Source organism: Mesoplodon bidens (genome assembly GCF_964165515.1).
Source record: "Mesoplodon bidens genome assembly, chromosome: 1".
Taxonomy (NCBI): Eukaryota; Metazoa; Chordata; class Mammalia; order Artiodactyla; family Ziphiidae; genus Mesoplodon; species Mesoplodon bidens.
Window position 1 is genome coordinate 171096305 of NC_138176.1, and position 16050 is coordinate 171112354.

The window sequence follows — 16050 nt, forward strand, 5'->3', positions numbered from 1 at the left end:
AATCGAGAAACAATAAATGCTGGAAAGAGTGTGGTGAAAAAAAGGAACCCTCCTGCGCTGTTGGTAGGAATGTAAATTTATACAACCACTATGGAGAACAGTATGAAGGTTCCTTAAAAACCCAAAAATAGAACTACCATATGACCCAGCAATCCCACTACTGGGCACATACCCTGAGAAAACCATAATTCAAAAAGAGACATTTACCACAATGTTCATTGCAACACTATTTACAATAGCCAGGACATGGAAGCAACCTAAGTATCCATTGACAGATGAATGGATAAAGAAGATGTGGCACATATACACAATGGAATATTACTCAGCCATAAAAAGAAACGAAATTAAGTTATCTGTAGTGAGGTGGATGGACCTAGAGTCTGTCATACAGAGTGAAGTAAATCAGAAAGAGGAAAACAAATGCCATATGCTAACACATATACATGGAATCTAAAAAAATATTTTTTTAATGGTACTGATGAACCTAGTGGCCGGGCAGGAATAAAGAGGTAGACATAGAGAGTGGACTTGAGGACTTGGGGTGGGAGGGGGAAGCTGGGGCAAAGTGAGAGTAGCATCGACATATATACATTACCGAATGTAAATAGTTAGCCAGTGGGAATCAGCAGCATAGCACAGGGAGATCACCTTGGTGCTTTGCGATGACCTAGAGGGGTGAAATAGGGAGGGTGGGAGGGAAGCTCAAGAGGGAGGGGATATGGGGATATATGTATGCATATGGCTGATTCACCTGGTACAACAGAAACTAACAGTATTGTGAAGTAAGTATACTCCAATAAAGATCTAATAAAAAAAGAAGAAGAAGAAATGTAATGGGAAAACTACCCCATGCACAATGGCTAACCCAGACTATAAAATACCTAGGAATAAACTTAATGAGAAATGTCTAAGTCCTATATGAGAAACACAATAAAACTTTACTGAAGGACATAAAGAAGGCCTGAATAAATGGAGTGATATATCATGCTCCAGGATGGGAAGACTCAGTAATACAAAGATGTCAATTCTTCCCAAATTAAATCTATAAATTCAGTGCATTCCCAATCAGAATCTTAAAGGGATTTTTTATAGAACCTGACCAGCTGATTTTAAAGCTCATCTGAAAGGGTAAACATGCAAGAATAGCCAAGAACATTTTGAAAAAGAAGAAAAATGAGATGAGATTTGACCTACGAGATATCAAAACGTGGTATAAAGCTAGAGTAATTAAAACAGGGTGGAGTGATGGATCAAAGGAACAGAACAAACAATCGAAGAACCAAGCCACAGGGATTATGGGAATTTAGCATAATACAAAAGTAGCAGTCAGATTAGTGGGGAAAAGATGGACTAGTTAATGTATTTTAAAAATAGTATGGGGGCTTCCCTGGTGGCGCAGTGGTTAAGAGTCCACCTGCCGATGCAGGGGACATGGGTTTGTGCCCCGGTCCAGGAAGATCCCACATGCCGCGTAGCGGCTGGGCCCGTGAGCCATGGCCGCTGAGCCTGCGCGTCCAGAGCCTGTGTTCCGCAACGGGAGAGGCCGCAACAGTGAGAGGCCCGCGTACCGCAACAAAAAAAAAAAAAAAAAAAAAATAGTATGGGATGGTTGTTTATCTGCTTGAGAAATAAAGTAATAAGTTGTTGTTATTTCACATGATGCCCAAAAGTAAATTCCAGAGAGATTAATAATCTAAACACTTCTTACTGACTGTCAAAGCATTAGAAGGCAGTAGAGACAAATATTTGTTCATCTTGGGTTGAAAAATGTCCTTGCTAAGCAAGGCCTGAAACTCGGAAACCATAAAGAAAAAATCAGGAGGATTCACCTAAAAATTAAACATTTTTCTACATCACTGAGCTGAAAAGCAAGTGGGATTCAGAGAAAATAATTACATATGTGGTAAGTGACGGGTTATCATCTTACAACTCAACAAGAAAAGGACAACCTTGAATGAAGAAAAATCAAAGGAGGCAGCAGGCAGGTTAGTGGAGGGGAAGGAAAGCCAAGAACCTATGCAGTAGTGAACAGGATGCCACTTAAGGCTTTGGGCCTGATCCCGCTGGGGACCCCTGAGAGACTGGCATGCACAGAATGGTTCCACCAAGGGGTGAGTGAGCATGTGGATATTTACCCACTGAGCCCGGCTCCCACTGGTTAAGAGGAGGGTATCAACACCTATCACTTGCAGAACAGAGTGCCATCTTGGGCAGAGAATGTCCTCAGGTAGAGGGAGGCAGAAAGGCATCGGTGGGAAGAGAAACTGTATGCAGGTGACCTCCAGCGTGCAGTTGGGAGGACACAGGTGGCAATGCCAGGCCCTTGTCATCGAGTATCTCATTTAATCCTTACAAAAGCCCTACAAGGTGGCTGTCACCCTCATCCCCATTTTACCGTTGGGGAAACTGAGGTTCCAAATGGTTAGGCATATTGCTTAAGATCCCATAATCAGTCAAATGGAGGAGGCTGACCTCAGCACAGACACTGCCCTAGTTCCCATGGTTGCCTCTGTGTGGTGCCCTGGGCGGGTGCAGAAGGGGATGAGAAAGGTGGCTTTTATCTTCCTCTTTATGCCCAACCATATTATTCTCGTTCTTATTGTTGTTGTTTTTTACTATTAGCATGTTTTCTTTCTAAAAAAGTTTTTTTGTTTGTTTTTGTTTTTTACTTTTGAGATCCTTAGCATAGGAACTGGCAAAAAAAAATGAGTTCTACATTAATGTTAGTGTCTCCAAATTGTCATTTTAGATAGTTGAATATGGTGTATGTGTTGTTCGGTAGCCATCTCAGCTACTAAAAACCAATACACAAGCATGGATTTGGGAACCATCTGTTGAGAGGGTATTATGTAGAGAGCAGAGTGCCAGACACTGTAGGAGATTCAGAGATGCCAATTTTCATCTTTCAGGAGCAGAGGAAAGGAAAAACAGGAAGTATTGAGGAAAGAGACCAAATAAATGATGGTCAGGAGCTGGGTGGGTTCCTCAAGGAAGGCTCCCTGGCAGGGGTGGGTTTATGGGGAAGCAGATAAAACCTGAGCTTTCTTTTGAAGGGGATCCACCCAGGAACCAACATGGTCACATGGTTTTGCAAAATTTTCAAAAGAAAGATATTTTAAGTGCAATAGATTAAGCCCCTTGTCTTTTGTCACTCCAACTTTCCCTATGTCACACCCCTCATGTTGGGTTGTGTTAAACATTGGGCATGTTTGGGGATCATACTAAGGGCAAGTTGTATTGGGGATAGAGTTATTTTGGGTTTAGATGGATACATGAATGAATGATTCTAGGTTACATCCATGTCTAGATTAGTTATTGCTGGCTGTTCTGGTTATAGGAATGCCTTCCAGAAATATCCCCAACTCCTGCTGTGCCAAGCCACCCAGCATTGTGAGGTGACATAGAGGTGCAGGGCCAGAAGTTGTGATGGGAATGCATCCCACAGCCCCTGGCAGAGAAGCATGTGGTTAACGGAGGAGCTGGGTGGGTTCTGTACACAAGGCTTGATGTGTACAGAAACAGCATCTAATGTGTGGAAATTTCTTCCTATCATCAGATGTGTAATATTTGTAAGCAGATGATTTTTTTTTTAACTTTCAGTGTGGCTTCTGTCACTTAGCATGCTTTTGAGATTCATGCATATTGTTGCAGGGGTCAGCAGTCATTCATTTGTATTGCTGAGTAGTATTCCAGTTCATGAATGGACCACATTTGTTTATTCATTTATCTGTTGATGGACATTTGGATTATTTCCAAATACAGCTGTTATACACATTTGCATATAGGGTTTTTTTCCCCGTGGACCTGTTTTCATTTCTCTTGGGGTGGGATTGCTGATTCATAAGGTAAGTGTATGTTTAACTTCACAAGAAATTGCCAAATTGTTTCCCAAAGGGCTGAACCATTTTGTATGTCCACCAGCAACGCACAAGAGTTCCAGTGACCTCACATCTTCATCCACACACATGGTATTATCAGGTGGCATTTTTTTCTAGTCCTTCTAAGAGGTGTGTAGTGGGATCTCATTGTAGTACCAATTGGCATTTCCCTAACAATCCCACAGGAAGAAGCTGTCTCTCCATATACTCCCCACATTCTTTCCCTTCTCCCAGTGGTACACTACTAACGCTAGGTTCATGGTAGGGGGCTGGAAGTGGGCTCTCTGTTGCCCTGGGTGCTGGAGCTTTCTCAGTGTTCCTGCCCATTCGCCCCCCCCCCCCCCGCTCCCTCGGCCCCATGGCAGCCAGACTGCCTTATATCTGTGGCTGGACTTGTGTGCAAGTTTCCTGCTTCTCCCCAGAGGTAGCTGACCTCCAGTTGTATTGGTATAGGATCCCAGGCCCAGAACTGTTTCCTGCCCCTACCCCAGGGCAGAGGTATTTTTTTTTCCCCTCCGAGTGTTTGTATGGATATATGCTTTCATATATATCCATATATATATATATATATATATATGAAGCCACAGTGCATATTTATCTGGGTTCTGGGAGTGACAGGATTTGTTGGCCCTCTTCTAGCAATTTACGGCTTTTGCTCCTTTAAGACAAAGGTTTTGGAGAGGACTTCAAGTTTGGCCCTTTTCCCACAGCAGCAGCCAATTCCCTGCTTGGCTGTAGGGGAGGGAAGGGGAGGGGGGTTTGCTCCCATCTTTTGCCCTTCTCCCACTCTTTCTCCTGAGCACTCAGTGGAGGTCCATAAATAAAAGCTGTTCATGTGTGCAAACTCTCCCCGTGGTGTCTCGGGGCCCCAGCTATTCCAGACTGTATGCCAGCACACACCTGGCTTCCAACAATATGTTAACATTTCAGCTGATTTCTTCTCACCCACTTTTATGGAGGCTGTGTGTCTTCCCCCTCCCCTCCCCGCCCCACGCCTGGCGGGCACGCCTGGCACAGGTGCATCCTGCCTCCTATGGAATTCAGACTACTTGGTTGCCCAGTGACCTCAGCTCCCCGGGCAGCTGAAGAAAAGTGATGATTGTATATTATCTCCAGGCTTTTCTCATTGCTACTGTGGAACACTCTTTCCAGCTGTCTACACCCTAGCAGAGCCCAAATCCTCCTTTCTGTCTTTGAAAACTCTCTTCTGCCCTCTACCCACCAACGTTGCCAAGCTAATGCATGTCTTATTATACCAAAATATAAGATTTCTGCCAACAAAGGACATCATGCAAGAAGTTAGTGTACAGATGGCTGAACGGGAGGAGATATTTGCAATATCTAAAACTGACAAGCAATTAAAGTTGAGATATATAGAATTCCGAAAACCAACTTTAAAAAAGCACTGTAAATTCTAAAAAGTAAAACTCAAAACTATAAAATATAGAAGAAAACATAGGAGAAAAATCTTTGTGACCTTGGGTTAGGCAAAGATTTCTTAGTTACAACATCAAAATACCAATTCACAAGAGAAACTTTTGATAAATTGGATTTCATCAAAATTAAGAACATATGCTCTTTGAAAGACATTGTGAGAAAGCAAACAAAATATTTGCAAATCATATATCTGATAAAGTGCTTGTATCCAGAATGAAGAACTCTGAAAACCCAATAAGAAAACAAAAAACTCAATTTTTTTTTCTAAACGGGCAGGAAATTTGAACAGGCAATTCACCGAAGACTGACCATTGGCAAATAAGCACATGAAAAGGTATTTAATATAATTAGTCATTTAGGAAACTCAAAACCACAGTGAGATACCACTGCGCACCAGTTAGATTGGCTAAAATTAAAAAGACTGACATAGCAAGTATTCGTGCAGCTGGGGGGCACGGTGCAAGGGAACCGGAAGTCTCATACACTGCTGGTGGGGATGTAAGATGGTCTGACCACTTTCAGAAGCAGTCTGGCAGTTTTCTAACAAGTTATAAGTATATACTTGCCATATGGCCTAGCCATTCCACTCCTAGGTATTCACGCAAGACAAATGAAAGCATATATCCATACAAACATTTGTATGCAAAAGTTCACAGCAGCTTTATTTGTAATAATCAAGAACTGGAAACAACCCAAACGTCCAACAAATTGTAGCATATCCATTACAATATAATACTATAAAATAACATCTACTTAGCCATAAAAAGGGAGAAACTATTGATATGTGCAACGACATGGGCAATTCTGCTGAGTGAAAGAAGGCAGATATAAAAAGAGTATAATTTGTATGATTTCCATTTACATAGCATTCTAGAAAATGCAACCTAATCTATAGTGAGGAAGCAGGTCAACAGTTGTCTTGAGTTGGGAGGAGGCAACTTAGGGGTTATGGCTATGTTCATGATCTTTATCGTAGCGATGGTTGCACAGATGCATACATGTCAAAACGCATCAAACTGTACACTTTAAATATGTGCACTTTACTGTGTGGGTCAATTTCTCAATAAGGTGTTTTTAAAAAAGAAAACGTTAGTAATCTCGCGCCCAGGGTCACACAGCTGGTAAGTGGCAGAGCGCGATGCAATTGCTGGAGTCCGCCTTTGGAGCCTGGGTCCTTAATCCCCGAGCTCCCTGCAACGTCGGCAGGGAGGAAAGTGCTGGAAGGCAGCCCCAGCTGTAGTTAATGATTACCAGTGGGCGGCCCCTTCCCGGCTGCGCTCCCGCCCCGGGGCGGCCCGAGCACCGCCCAGCGCGAAAGCTTCCCAGTGCGCTCGGCGTCTCGCTCGTCTGCTCCGCCGCCACCAGCTGCTGCCCGCGTCCGCCCCCGGCATGGTGAGGGAGTGGGGGGATCACGCGCCGCCGCCGTCGGGGCGGCCGGGTTAGGAGGGGGAGCGCGGGAGGGGCGGAGGAGAGCCATGGGCCCGCGCTGGGTCCCCGCCCAGGCCAGAGGACGGCGCCGGGAGGTACGGGGCGGGGGGTCCCTCCGAAGCCTTCGCAGAGCAGCCGCGCGCCAGGCTGGGAGAGTCGGGGTCTCTGTCCCACCCCCGCCCCCGAGTGGTGCCCCCTAGGAAGCTGAAGCCGGGAGAGGGGCGGTGGCAGGTCCGGGTTACAGCTAGGCGGGAGCCCAGGCCAGAGCCCGCGCGGGGCCTCAGTGCCGCGGGTAGGGTTTAGAGACCTTTCTGGGCGGGGGTGGGGAGGGGCCGCATAGTGAGCCCAGGGCATAGTTCCCCTTGGTGGCGAGGTTCTGTCCTGTATTGGGGGCTGGGGCAGGGGGGCGGGGGATGCCGAGGAGGGGCGACTGACTTTGCGTGTCCCTCTGTCCGCCTGTTTACTGCCCTTCTCGCTTGCTCTTCTGCTAAGCCCTCTGTGCTGTCCCCCGACCTCAGAGCCGGCCCCTGGCTCCTAGTTTGAGGCCTATGCCCAGCAATGGGGACATGGTTCCTCAGGGTCACCCGCCCTCCAGGCTGCGCTTTCCTGGAAGGGAGTCTCAGGCCCTGTGCTCAGCTACGGAGGTGAAGGTGAGCTTGCGGAGAAGCTTCTAGACCCAGGAAGCTTTACTAAACAGCAGAAGTGTTAGGCCCCAAAGCGTTAGGAGCGGTCGGGACTGCGGTGCCACCTGGGAGGGCACTTTGAAGGCTACGGCTCAGATGGAGGGGAGGTGGTGGGTGAGCTGATGGTGAGGCCCAAAGCCGCAGGGCGTGGCTAATCAGTAACCCCTCTGCACACTCTCAGAGGCGCAGGCTGAGTCCAGGCCTGACCTGTGATTTACTAAGCAAACACCACCCCTGCCCCCTCTCTGATCCCAGGTTTCAGAGGGACTTGTCAGTTCAGCCCCAGGCTGTGAAATGTAGGGGATTCCAGAAGACTCTAAAAAGGAGCCTCCTAGGAGCCCGCTAGTACCTGCGCACTCCTTTCAGAGCCAGAGAACTAAATGGTGGGTTCTGATGCCTTGGCTGCCATGTGGTCACCCGGTTGCCTGGATACACGGACCAGGCTTACCAGCCACTGAGACAGGGTCAGCTGTCTGGGGGTTGGGCGGTGATGCAGATCTCGACGGCCCTCGCTGGCCTGCCAGAGCCCAGTAGAGGAGACAGAGCCAGCCAGATTGGTCCAGAGAGAAACCCCACTTTCAGGAGGGAGAAAACGGTTATCAGAGCCCTGAAATGTTTTTCCAGTTCTGCCCCAAACCTGAAGGCCTGTCATAAGCTTACTTGCCCCAGGAAGTCTCTTTTTAAAAATGCAGATGATATTCCTTTAATAACAATGGAGTTTATTAAAGTGTCTCCTGGCTCCTCTGGCTGATTCCTAAAGTGGAAGTTCTTGTGCCTTTATACCCATCAAGCCAGGGGAGATGAGTGCCCCAAGCCCACCTGGCTTCCAGTTTGCAGGCTGCCTCATAAAAGCTAAATTAACCTCCCTCGCATTTTCTTCCCAGGCCTAACTGATTTAATTTAGCACTCTCACTTTCCTGCCTTGGGTAGTTCTACTTCAGGGGCCTCAATTCTGGGATCCCTTAAGCTCCTCCACCTGGATCTTCTTAGAGGCTCGAACTGACCTTTGCTTTCTTCTGTTCTCCAAGAGAGGGTTCCACTCACGGCCTGAATTGTGCCAGTTTGGGCTGCCTCGAGGGCATTTTGCACAATAGGAAAATAGGCTGAGGCAATGGCTTTGCCATTTGCCCTTGGCCAAGTTACTTCTGCTTTGGGGACTGAGCTCTGTGGCTCCAGCTTCCCAAGCTGACAGAATAGAAAAGAAGGTGGAAACCTGAGAAATGTAGGCCTGGCAGCTGGGAACCAGAGGCTGCCTGGGAGCGTGGTGGGATACCCACTGGGAGGTAGTACCAGTAGTTGTTGACCGCGGTGTGGCTAGGGATCGCCTGGACCATGTTTTAAGTGCTGGTTCCTTTGCCCAGCCCCAGGGATGCAGACACATGGACCCACCTCGAGAAGGATTCCTGTGCTTTTGCTGACTGAGGGTGGGGGGGTGAGGGAAGAGAGGTCATTTCCCCTCTCTAGGCCTCAGTTTCCTCTTCAATACACAGCAGCAGTAGGGGCTTGATTTACTTTTGCTCCCCCATGAACAAAAGAGACCTGTTTTTTTTACGGAGGGGTGCCCTCTGTAAGGCTTTGGGGGCAAGGGTGGGGAGGGAGTGTTTCTCTGCCCCAGCGATTTGCATTACACCTCAGGACTCTGTTCTCTAAGAACCTATCAGTGCACCAGCCAGAGCCCCTCTTCCCAGTCTGTTGCTTTAAACCAGCTGCCCTTTGACTGCGCCACCAGAACTGCCAGTGGAGGCTGGCTAAATTTCCCCAAAGGTCCAGAGCCCTCTCTTTTGTGCTGTGGAAAAAAACGAATGTCCTTGGTCTTCTGTGTTTTCCCTCTCCTAGGCTGGCAAAGCACACAGGCTAAGTGCTGAGGAGAGGGACCAGCTGCTGCCAAACCTGCGGGCCGTGGGGTGGAACGAGCTGGAAGGCCGGGATGCCATCTTCAAGCAGTTCCATTTCAAAGACTTCAATCGGGTATGGCATCAGGGTGGGACAGAGTTTCCTGAGACTGGGGCTGATCGGGGTCACACTCCAGAACGTGTTCCTTCCCTTAAAGTTCTGTTAGCCAAGACTGTCAGATGCTCCACTAATCCAGTTTACTTGGAAAGTGTCCTCCTTGGGGATTGGAGAGGGTGGAGATGGGTCTTGGGCTCTCCATACCTGGAACTTTTAGAAACGATCCTTAGAGAAGACAGTTCAAGTGGGAAGCAGATGCACATTTGAAGACATTTTAGTAGATGACCAAAAGATTGCCGAAGACTCAGAAGCTCTCTGGGGTTTCCACCTTGTTAGTGGTCCTGGTAACAAGACTTCCAACTGCAGAAGGACCACCTCAAACTGCAGCCTCAGAACCAGTGGCAGGGTGCTAGGCGGAATGCTGAAAGCTAGAAGGATCTCCTTGTAGGGAGCGAGGCAACCCTCCTGCGTCTGGGCCTTACACTGGCCATAAAAGAGGGCCCAGCAGTCCTCTCTTTCAGGACACTAACCTGAGTCTCACTTCATTAAACAGGCTTTTGGCTTCATGACAAGAGTGGCTCTTCAGGCTGAGAAGTTGGACCACCATCCTGAATGGTTTAACGTGTACAACAAGGTGAGTGATACATGCCTAGAACTCCAACTCATTCTGAAGGCCCCTTCCTTGGACTTACCTGTGGGCTCTCCTCACCCATAGGTCGACTGTCCGCTCCTGTTCCTTTCATCTCCTTCTTAGGATCGACATAAACACCCCTAGAAAGCATTCAGTCTCACTACAGATTAAAGAAAAGCAAATTGAAACACTAGTGAGACAACTAGTGGGTTAAATAGACATTAAGAAGGCAAATCCTAAAGAGGGAAAGGCTGTGGGAACCAGGCATATTCACTGTTAATAGCTCTAAAGGGCTGACATTTTCTGGAGATACGGAAGAATGAAAAAGTAATAAACTTGAGCTGAGAATACCCATGCACACCAAGGAGATCAGCCTGTCTGCTGAATGAAATGGAAACAGTCATTAAATGCATGTCATGAACCAAGAGCTATGCTGGACTCTTTCTAAAAACATTAAGGCTGGAAGTGATGATCTGTAAATGGACAATGTTTAGGAGTTGGTTTGGGGTCTTGTCTCTGACTTTTAGGTTGCTCTTGATATTTGGATCTTTCCTTTTTTATCCTATGCTGTGGTTACCAGTGTTTATGGAGGCGTAATAGAAGACAGTTTTGCACTGATGTTAAAGACTCAGGAAGGCAGCCCCCAGGAGAGGGGTTAGTGTCTGGTTACACTTCTTGGTGTGGCTGAGCCCAGGAGCTGGTGACTCTCTCCTGCTCTCAGGTGCAGTCGGTGGAATCAGCTGGCCCCGAATCTCTGGTTTTGTTTCAGGTCCACATCACCCTGAGCACTCATGAGTGTGCGGGCCTTTCAGAACGGGACATAAACCTGGCCAGCTTCATCGAGCAAGTAGCAGTGTCCATGACATAGACCCTGCCCTTCCTCTCTGAGTTCTTCAGGGGAAAGGGGGGACTGAACTGGGGATCCAGAGAGGGAACTGGGGAGCCCTGAGATGCTGGTGCAGTCAGAAGGGCCAAGTTAACCCCACTACTTCCATTTAGGGGCAAGTCCTTGCCGTGGAAGGAGAGGCCAACATCACTGCCAAGACTTAGACCGTTTTTCCCCACACCACTCTCGTCCTCCTTGGGGCTCTGTGACATGTACATTGATTTGAATAAGTTCTTCCCTTTCTTTACAACCTCACAGCAACAGTAATGATTTTCTTTCCTGGCTGTGTCTTGCTCTCTTTCTGATTCATTTCTCAAGAAGCTGTGATAGAAACTGTGTTTAAGATAAACAAAGTCTTATCTTAGAAACCAGTAACCTAAAGCCATCCTCATCCTGTGTGACAGAAACCCATATGCTTTTATTGCCTCAAATAAAAACACTGTTTCACTTGGCCTCAGGCTCTAGAATCTTCTTTTCCACAAGTCAATCCAAATCGGAGTCAACAGGCATTTAAAGCACCTACTCTGTGCAAGACAGAGTTCAGGCCACTCGGGGAAAGGGGACCAGAGCACCCTGCCTTTTAAGCTCCTTACTGCCTCAGGGAAATAAGTAGAAAAATCGTTAACTATTACTAGGCAGCATGAATGAAGTTAACGCCACATGCAAAGATAAGAACACAAAGTGATTCACAAGGGCGAATCAGAAGGCTTCATTTCAGTTCTGCCTCCAAGACCTGATTAGGATTCTGGAGGCAGAGGTGACTGAGGGAGCATCTTGAAAAGATAAAGGTTAGCTGGACATTTGTATGCATGGTGGGACCTACGACTAAATCTTCTTCCCGGCCTGCAGGATCCAACACAGGGAGATCTCTTTTTTTTTTTTTTTTTTTTTTTTAACTTGAAGCATAGTTCATTTGCCAATTTGCCATACTGTGTAAATTTCAGGTGTAAATCAAGGTGATTTGGTTATATATATGTGTATGAGTACATATGTATACACACACACACATATATATACAGAAGTATGTATATCTTTTTTATACTTCTCCATTAAAGGTTATTACAAAATATTGAAAATAGTTCACTGTGCTATACATACATCCCTGTTGCTTATGTATTTTATATATGGTAGTGTTTATCTGTTAATCACATGCTCCTAATTTATCCCTACCCCACTTTACCCTTTGGTAATGATAAGTATGTTTTTTATTACTGTAAGTGTTTCTGTTTTCTAATAAGTTCATTTGTGCTATTTTTTATATTCCATATATAATATCATATGATATTTGTGTCTGTCTGATTTCAAGTAGTAAAGTAATCTCTAGGTCCATCCATGATGCTGCAAATGGCATTATTTAATTCTTTTTTATGGCTGAGTAATATTCCAGTGTGTGGTGTGTGTGTGTGTGTGTGTGTGTGTGTATGTATGTATGTATGTATGTGTATGTATCACATCTTCCTTATGCATACAGCTATCAATGGACATAAAGTTTCCTTCCAAGTTTTGGCTATTGTAAATAGTACTGCTTCAATATTGGGGTGCGTGTATATTTTCAAATTAGAGTTTTCTCCAGCTATATGGCCAGGAGTGGGATTGCTGGATCATATGGTAACTCTATGTTTAGTTTTTTATGGAACCTCCATAACTCTTCTCCATAGTGCCTGCACCAATTTATGTGCCCACCAAGAGGGCAGGAGGGTTCCTTTTCCCCACACCCCCCCGCATTTATTATTTGTAGACTTTGTGATGATGGCCACTCTGCCTGACTGTGAGGTGACAAGCTCCGGGGAGTTTTGACTTGCATTTCTCGAGTAATTAGTGACGTTGGCCATCTTTTCATGTGCCTCTTGCCCACGTGTATGTCTCCTTCGGAGAAGTGTCTGTTGAGGTCTTCTGCCCATTTTTAAAACTGGGTTGTTTGTGGTTTTGGTATTGAGTGGTATGAGCTGTTGATATATTTTGGAAATGAAGCCCTTGTCGGTCACCCTGTTGCAGATATTTTCTCCCAGTTCGTAGGTTGTCTTTTGGTTTTGTTTATGGTTCCCTTTGCTGTGCAAAAGATGAGAAGTTTGATGAGGTCCTATTTGTGTAGTTTTGATTTTGTTTCCATTGCCTTGGGAGGCAGACCTTAGAAAACCTTTCTAGGATTTATGCTAGAGCATGTTTTACCTAAGGTTCTCTTCTAGGAGTTTGGTGGTGTCATGTCTTGCATTTAAGTTGTTAAGCCATTTTGAGTGTATGTGGAATGAGGGAGTCTTCCAACTTCATTGGTTTACGTGAGGCTGTCCAGCTTTCCCAATACCACTTGCTGAAGGGACTGTCTTTTCTCCATTGTATATTTTCGCCTCCTTTGTCAAAGACTAATCGACCGTTGGTGTGTGAGTTTATCTCTGGGCTCTCTATATTTTGTTCCCTTGATCCCTATGGCTGTGTTTGTGCCAGTACTATGCTGTTTTGGTTACTGTAACTTTGTGGTGTTGTCTGAAGTCTGGGCGGGTTATGGCTGCAGCTTTGTTCTTTTTCCTCAGGATCGCTTTGGTAATTCTCGGTCTTTTATGGTTCCATGTACATTTTAGGATTATTTGTTTGAGTTCTGTGAGAAATGTCATGGGTAGTGTGGTAGGGATCACATGAAATCTGTAGTTTGCTTTGGGTAGTATGGCCATTTAAACGATACTAGTTCTTCCACTCCAGGAGTATTAGATAGCTGTCTACTTCTTTGAATCATTTTCAGTGGCCTTTATCAGTGTGTTGCAGTTGTCAGCATATAAGCCTCTCACCTCCTTGGTCAGGTTTATTCCTCTGTATTTTATTTTTCGATACAATTTTAAATGGGATTCTTTTGTTTACTTTCCCTTTCTGATATTTCACTGTTAGTGTGAAGAAATGCAACAGATTTCCATATGTCAGTCTTGTATCGTGCTACCTTGCTGAATTTGTTTATTAGCACTCGTAGTTTTTGTGTGGGGTCTTTAGGGTTTTCTATGTGTAGTATCAGGTCATCTGCATACCAAGAGAATTGTACCTCTCTCCTTCCAATTTGGATACCTTTTATATCTTGTCTGAGTGTTGTGGTGAGGACTTGCGATACCATGTTGAATAAAAGCATTGAGAGTGGGCATCCTTGACTTGTTCCAGATTTTAGTGGGAAGGCTATCAGCTTGTCCTCTGAGTATTATGTTGGCCGTGGGTTGGTCATGAATAGCTTTTACTATGTTGAGATGTGTTCCCTCCATACCTGCTCCGGTAAGAGTTTTTATGATGAATGTATGTTGAATTTTATGAAATGCTTTTCCTGTGTCGATGGCGATGATTGTGTGGTTTTTGTCTTTTCTTTGGTTGATGTGCTGTGTTGTGCTGGTTGATTTGTGTATGTTGAACCCTCCTTGTGAGCCTGGAATGAATCCAACTTGATCGTGGTGTATGACCTATTTTTGTTTGTTTGTTTTGGGGTTTTTTTTTTGATTGAAGTATGGTTAATTTACAATGTTGTGTTAGTTTCTGGTGTACAGCCAAGTGATTCAGTTAAACATTTATGTATCTCCATTCCTTGTCGTACTTTTTCCATTATCGTTCCTTATAAGATATTGAATAGAGTTCCCTGTGCTATACAGTAGGACCTTGTTGTTTATCTGTTTTATACATAGTAGTCTGTATCTGCTAATCCCAAACTCCTAATTTATCCCTCCTCCTCTCTTTCCCCTGCGGGAACCATGAGTTTGTGTTCTGTGTGTGTGTCTGTTTCTGGTTTGCAAATAAGTTCATCTGTGTCATATTTCAGATTCCACATATAAGTGGTACCATATGATATTTGTCTTTCTCTGTGTGATGTCGTATGATCATCTCTTCTGCAAATGTCATAATTTCTTTCTTTTTTATGGCTGAGTAGTATTTCATTGTGCATATATAGATATACATACACACATATCTATTTATACATATGTCTATATATATAGCACATCTTCTTTATGAATTCCTCTGTTGATGGACATGTAGATAGCTTCCATGTCTTGACTATTGTAGATAGTGCTTCCATGAACATTGGGGTGTATGTATCTTTTTGATTTAGCATTTTCTCCAGCTATATGCCCAGGAGTGGTTTTGTTGGATCATATGGTAACTCTATTTTTAGTTTTTTTAAATTAATTTTTATTGGAGTATAGTTTCTTTACAATGTTGTGTTTCTACTGGACAGCAAAATGAATCACTATACACATACATATATGTGTATACACACACACACACACACGCATCTATTTTGGATTTCGTTCCCCTTTAGGTCACCACAGTGCAATGAGTAGATTTTGCTGTGCTATACAGTAGGTTCTCATTAGTTATCTTTTATACGTAGTAGCAGTAGTGTATATATGTCAATCTTAATCTCTCAATTCATCCCACTCCCCCTTTCCCCCTTGGTATCCTTATGTTTGAACTCTATGTCTTTGTCTCTATTTCTGGCTTGCAAATACGATCATCTATACCATTTTCCTAGATTCCACATATATGCGTCAATGTACGATATGTGTTTTTCTCTTTCTGCATTTCTTCAGTCTGTATAACAGTCTCTAGGTCCATCCACATCTCTACAAATGACCCAGTTTCATTCCTTTTATGGCTGAGTAATATTCCATTGTATATATGTACCACATCTTCTTTATCCATTCTTTTGTTGATGGACATTTAGGTTGCCACCATGTCCTGGCTATTGTAAATAGTGCTACAGTCAACATTGGGGTCCATGAGACTTTTTGAATTATGCTTGTCTCTGGGTATGTGCCCAGTAGTGGGATTGCTGGGTCATATAGTAGTTCTCTCTTTAGTTTTTTAAGGAACCTCCATACTGTTCTTCACAGTGGCTGTATCAATTTACATTCCCACCAATAGTGCAAAAGGGTTCCCTTTTCTCCACACCCTCTCCTCGTTTCTTGTTTGTAGATTTTTTTGATGATGGCCATTCTGACCAATGTGAGGTGATACCTCATTGTAGTTTTGATTTGCATTTTTCTCATAATTAGTGATGAGCATGTTTTCATGTGTTTGTTGCCCATCTGTATGTCATCTTTGGAGAAATGGATATTTAGGTCTTCTGCCCATTTTTGCATTGGGCTGTTTGTTTTTTTGATATTGAGCTGCATGAGCTGTTTTTATATTTTGGAG

At 44.7% G+C, this 16050-nt stretch overlaps 1 protein-coding gene across 3 annotated transcripts in view; it reads left to right on the plus strand.

Annotated features, from left to right (window-relative positions):
* The window catches only part of PCBD1 (pterin-4 alpha-carbinolamine dehydratase 1), a 48714-nt gene extending 37106 nt beyond the window's left edge, over positions 1-11608 (plus strand). The window contains exons 2-5 of one of the 3 annotated variants that reach the window (XM_081236261.1): positions 6688-6707; positions 9263-9394; positions 9930-10010; positions 10777-11607. In XM_081236261.1, the coding sequence (XP_081092387.1) occupies positions 6705-6707; positions 9263-9394; positions 9930-10010; positions 10777-10875 (315 nt within the window). In that variant the 5' untranslated portion in view covers positions 6688-6704 and the 3' untranslated portion in view covers positions 10876-11607. Of the gene's footprint in view, positions 1-6615; positions 6708-6756; positions 6839-9262; positions 9395-9929; positions 10011-10776 lie in introns of those variants that run through there. The other 2 variants (XM_081236260.1, XM_081236259.1) reach the window with 2 other exon arrangements.
* Positions 11609-16050: the final 4442 nt, after the last annotated feature.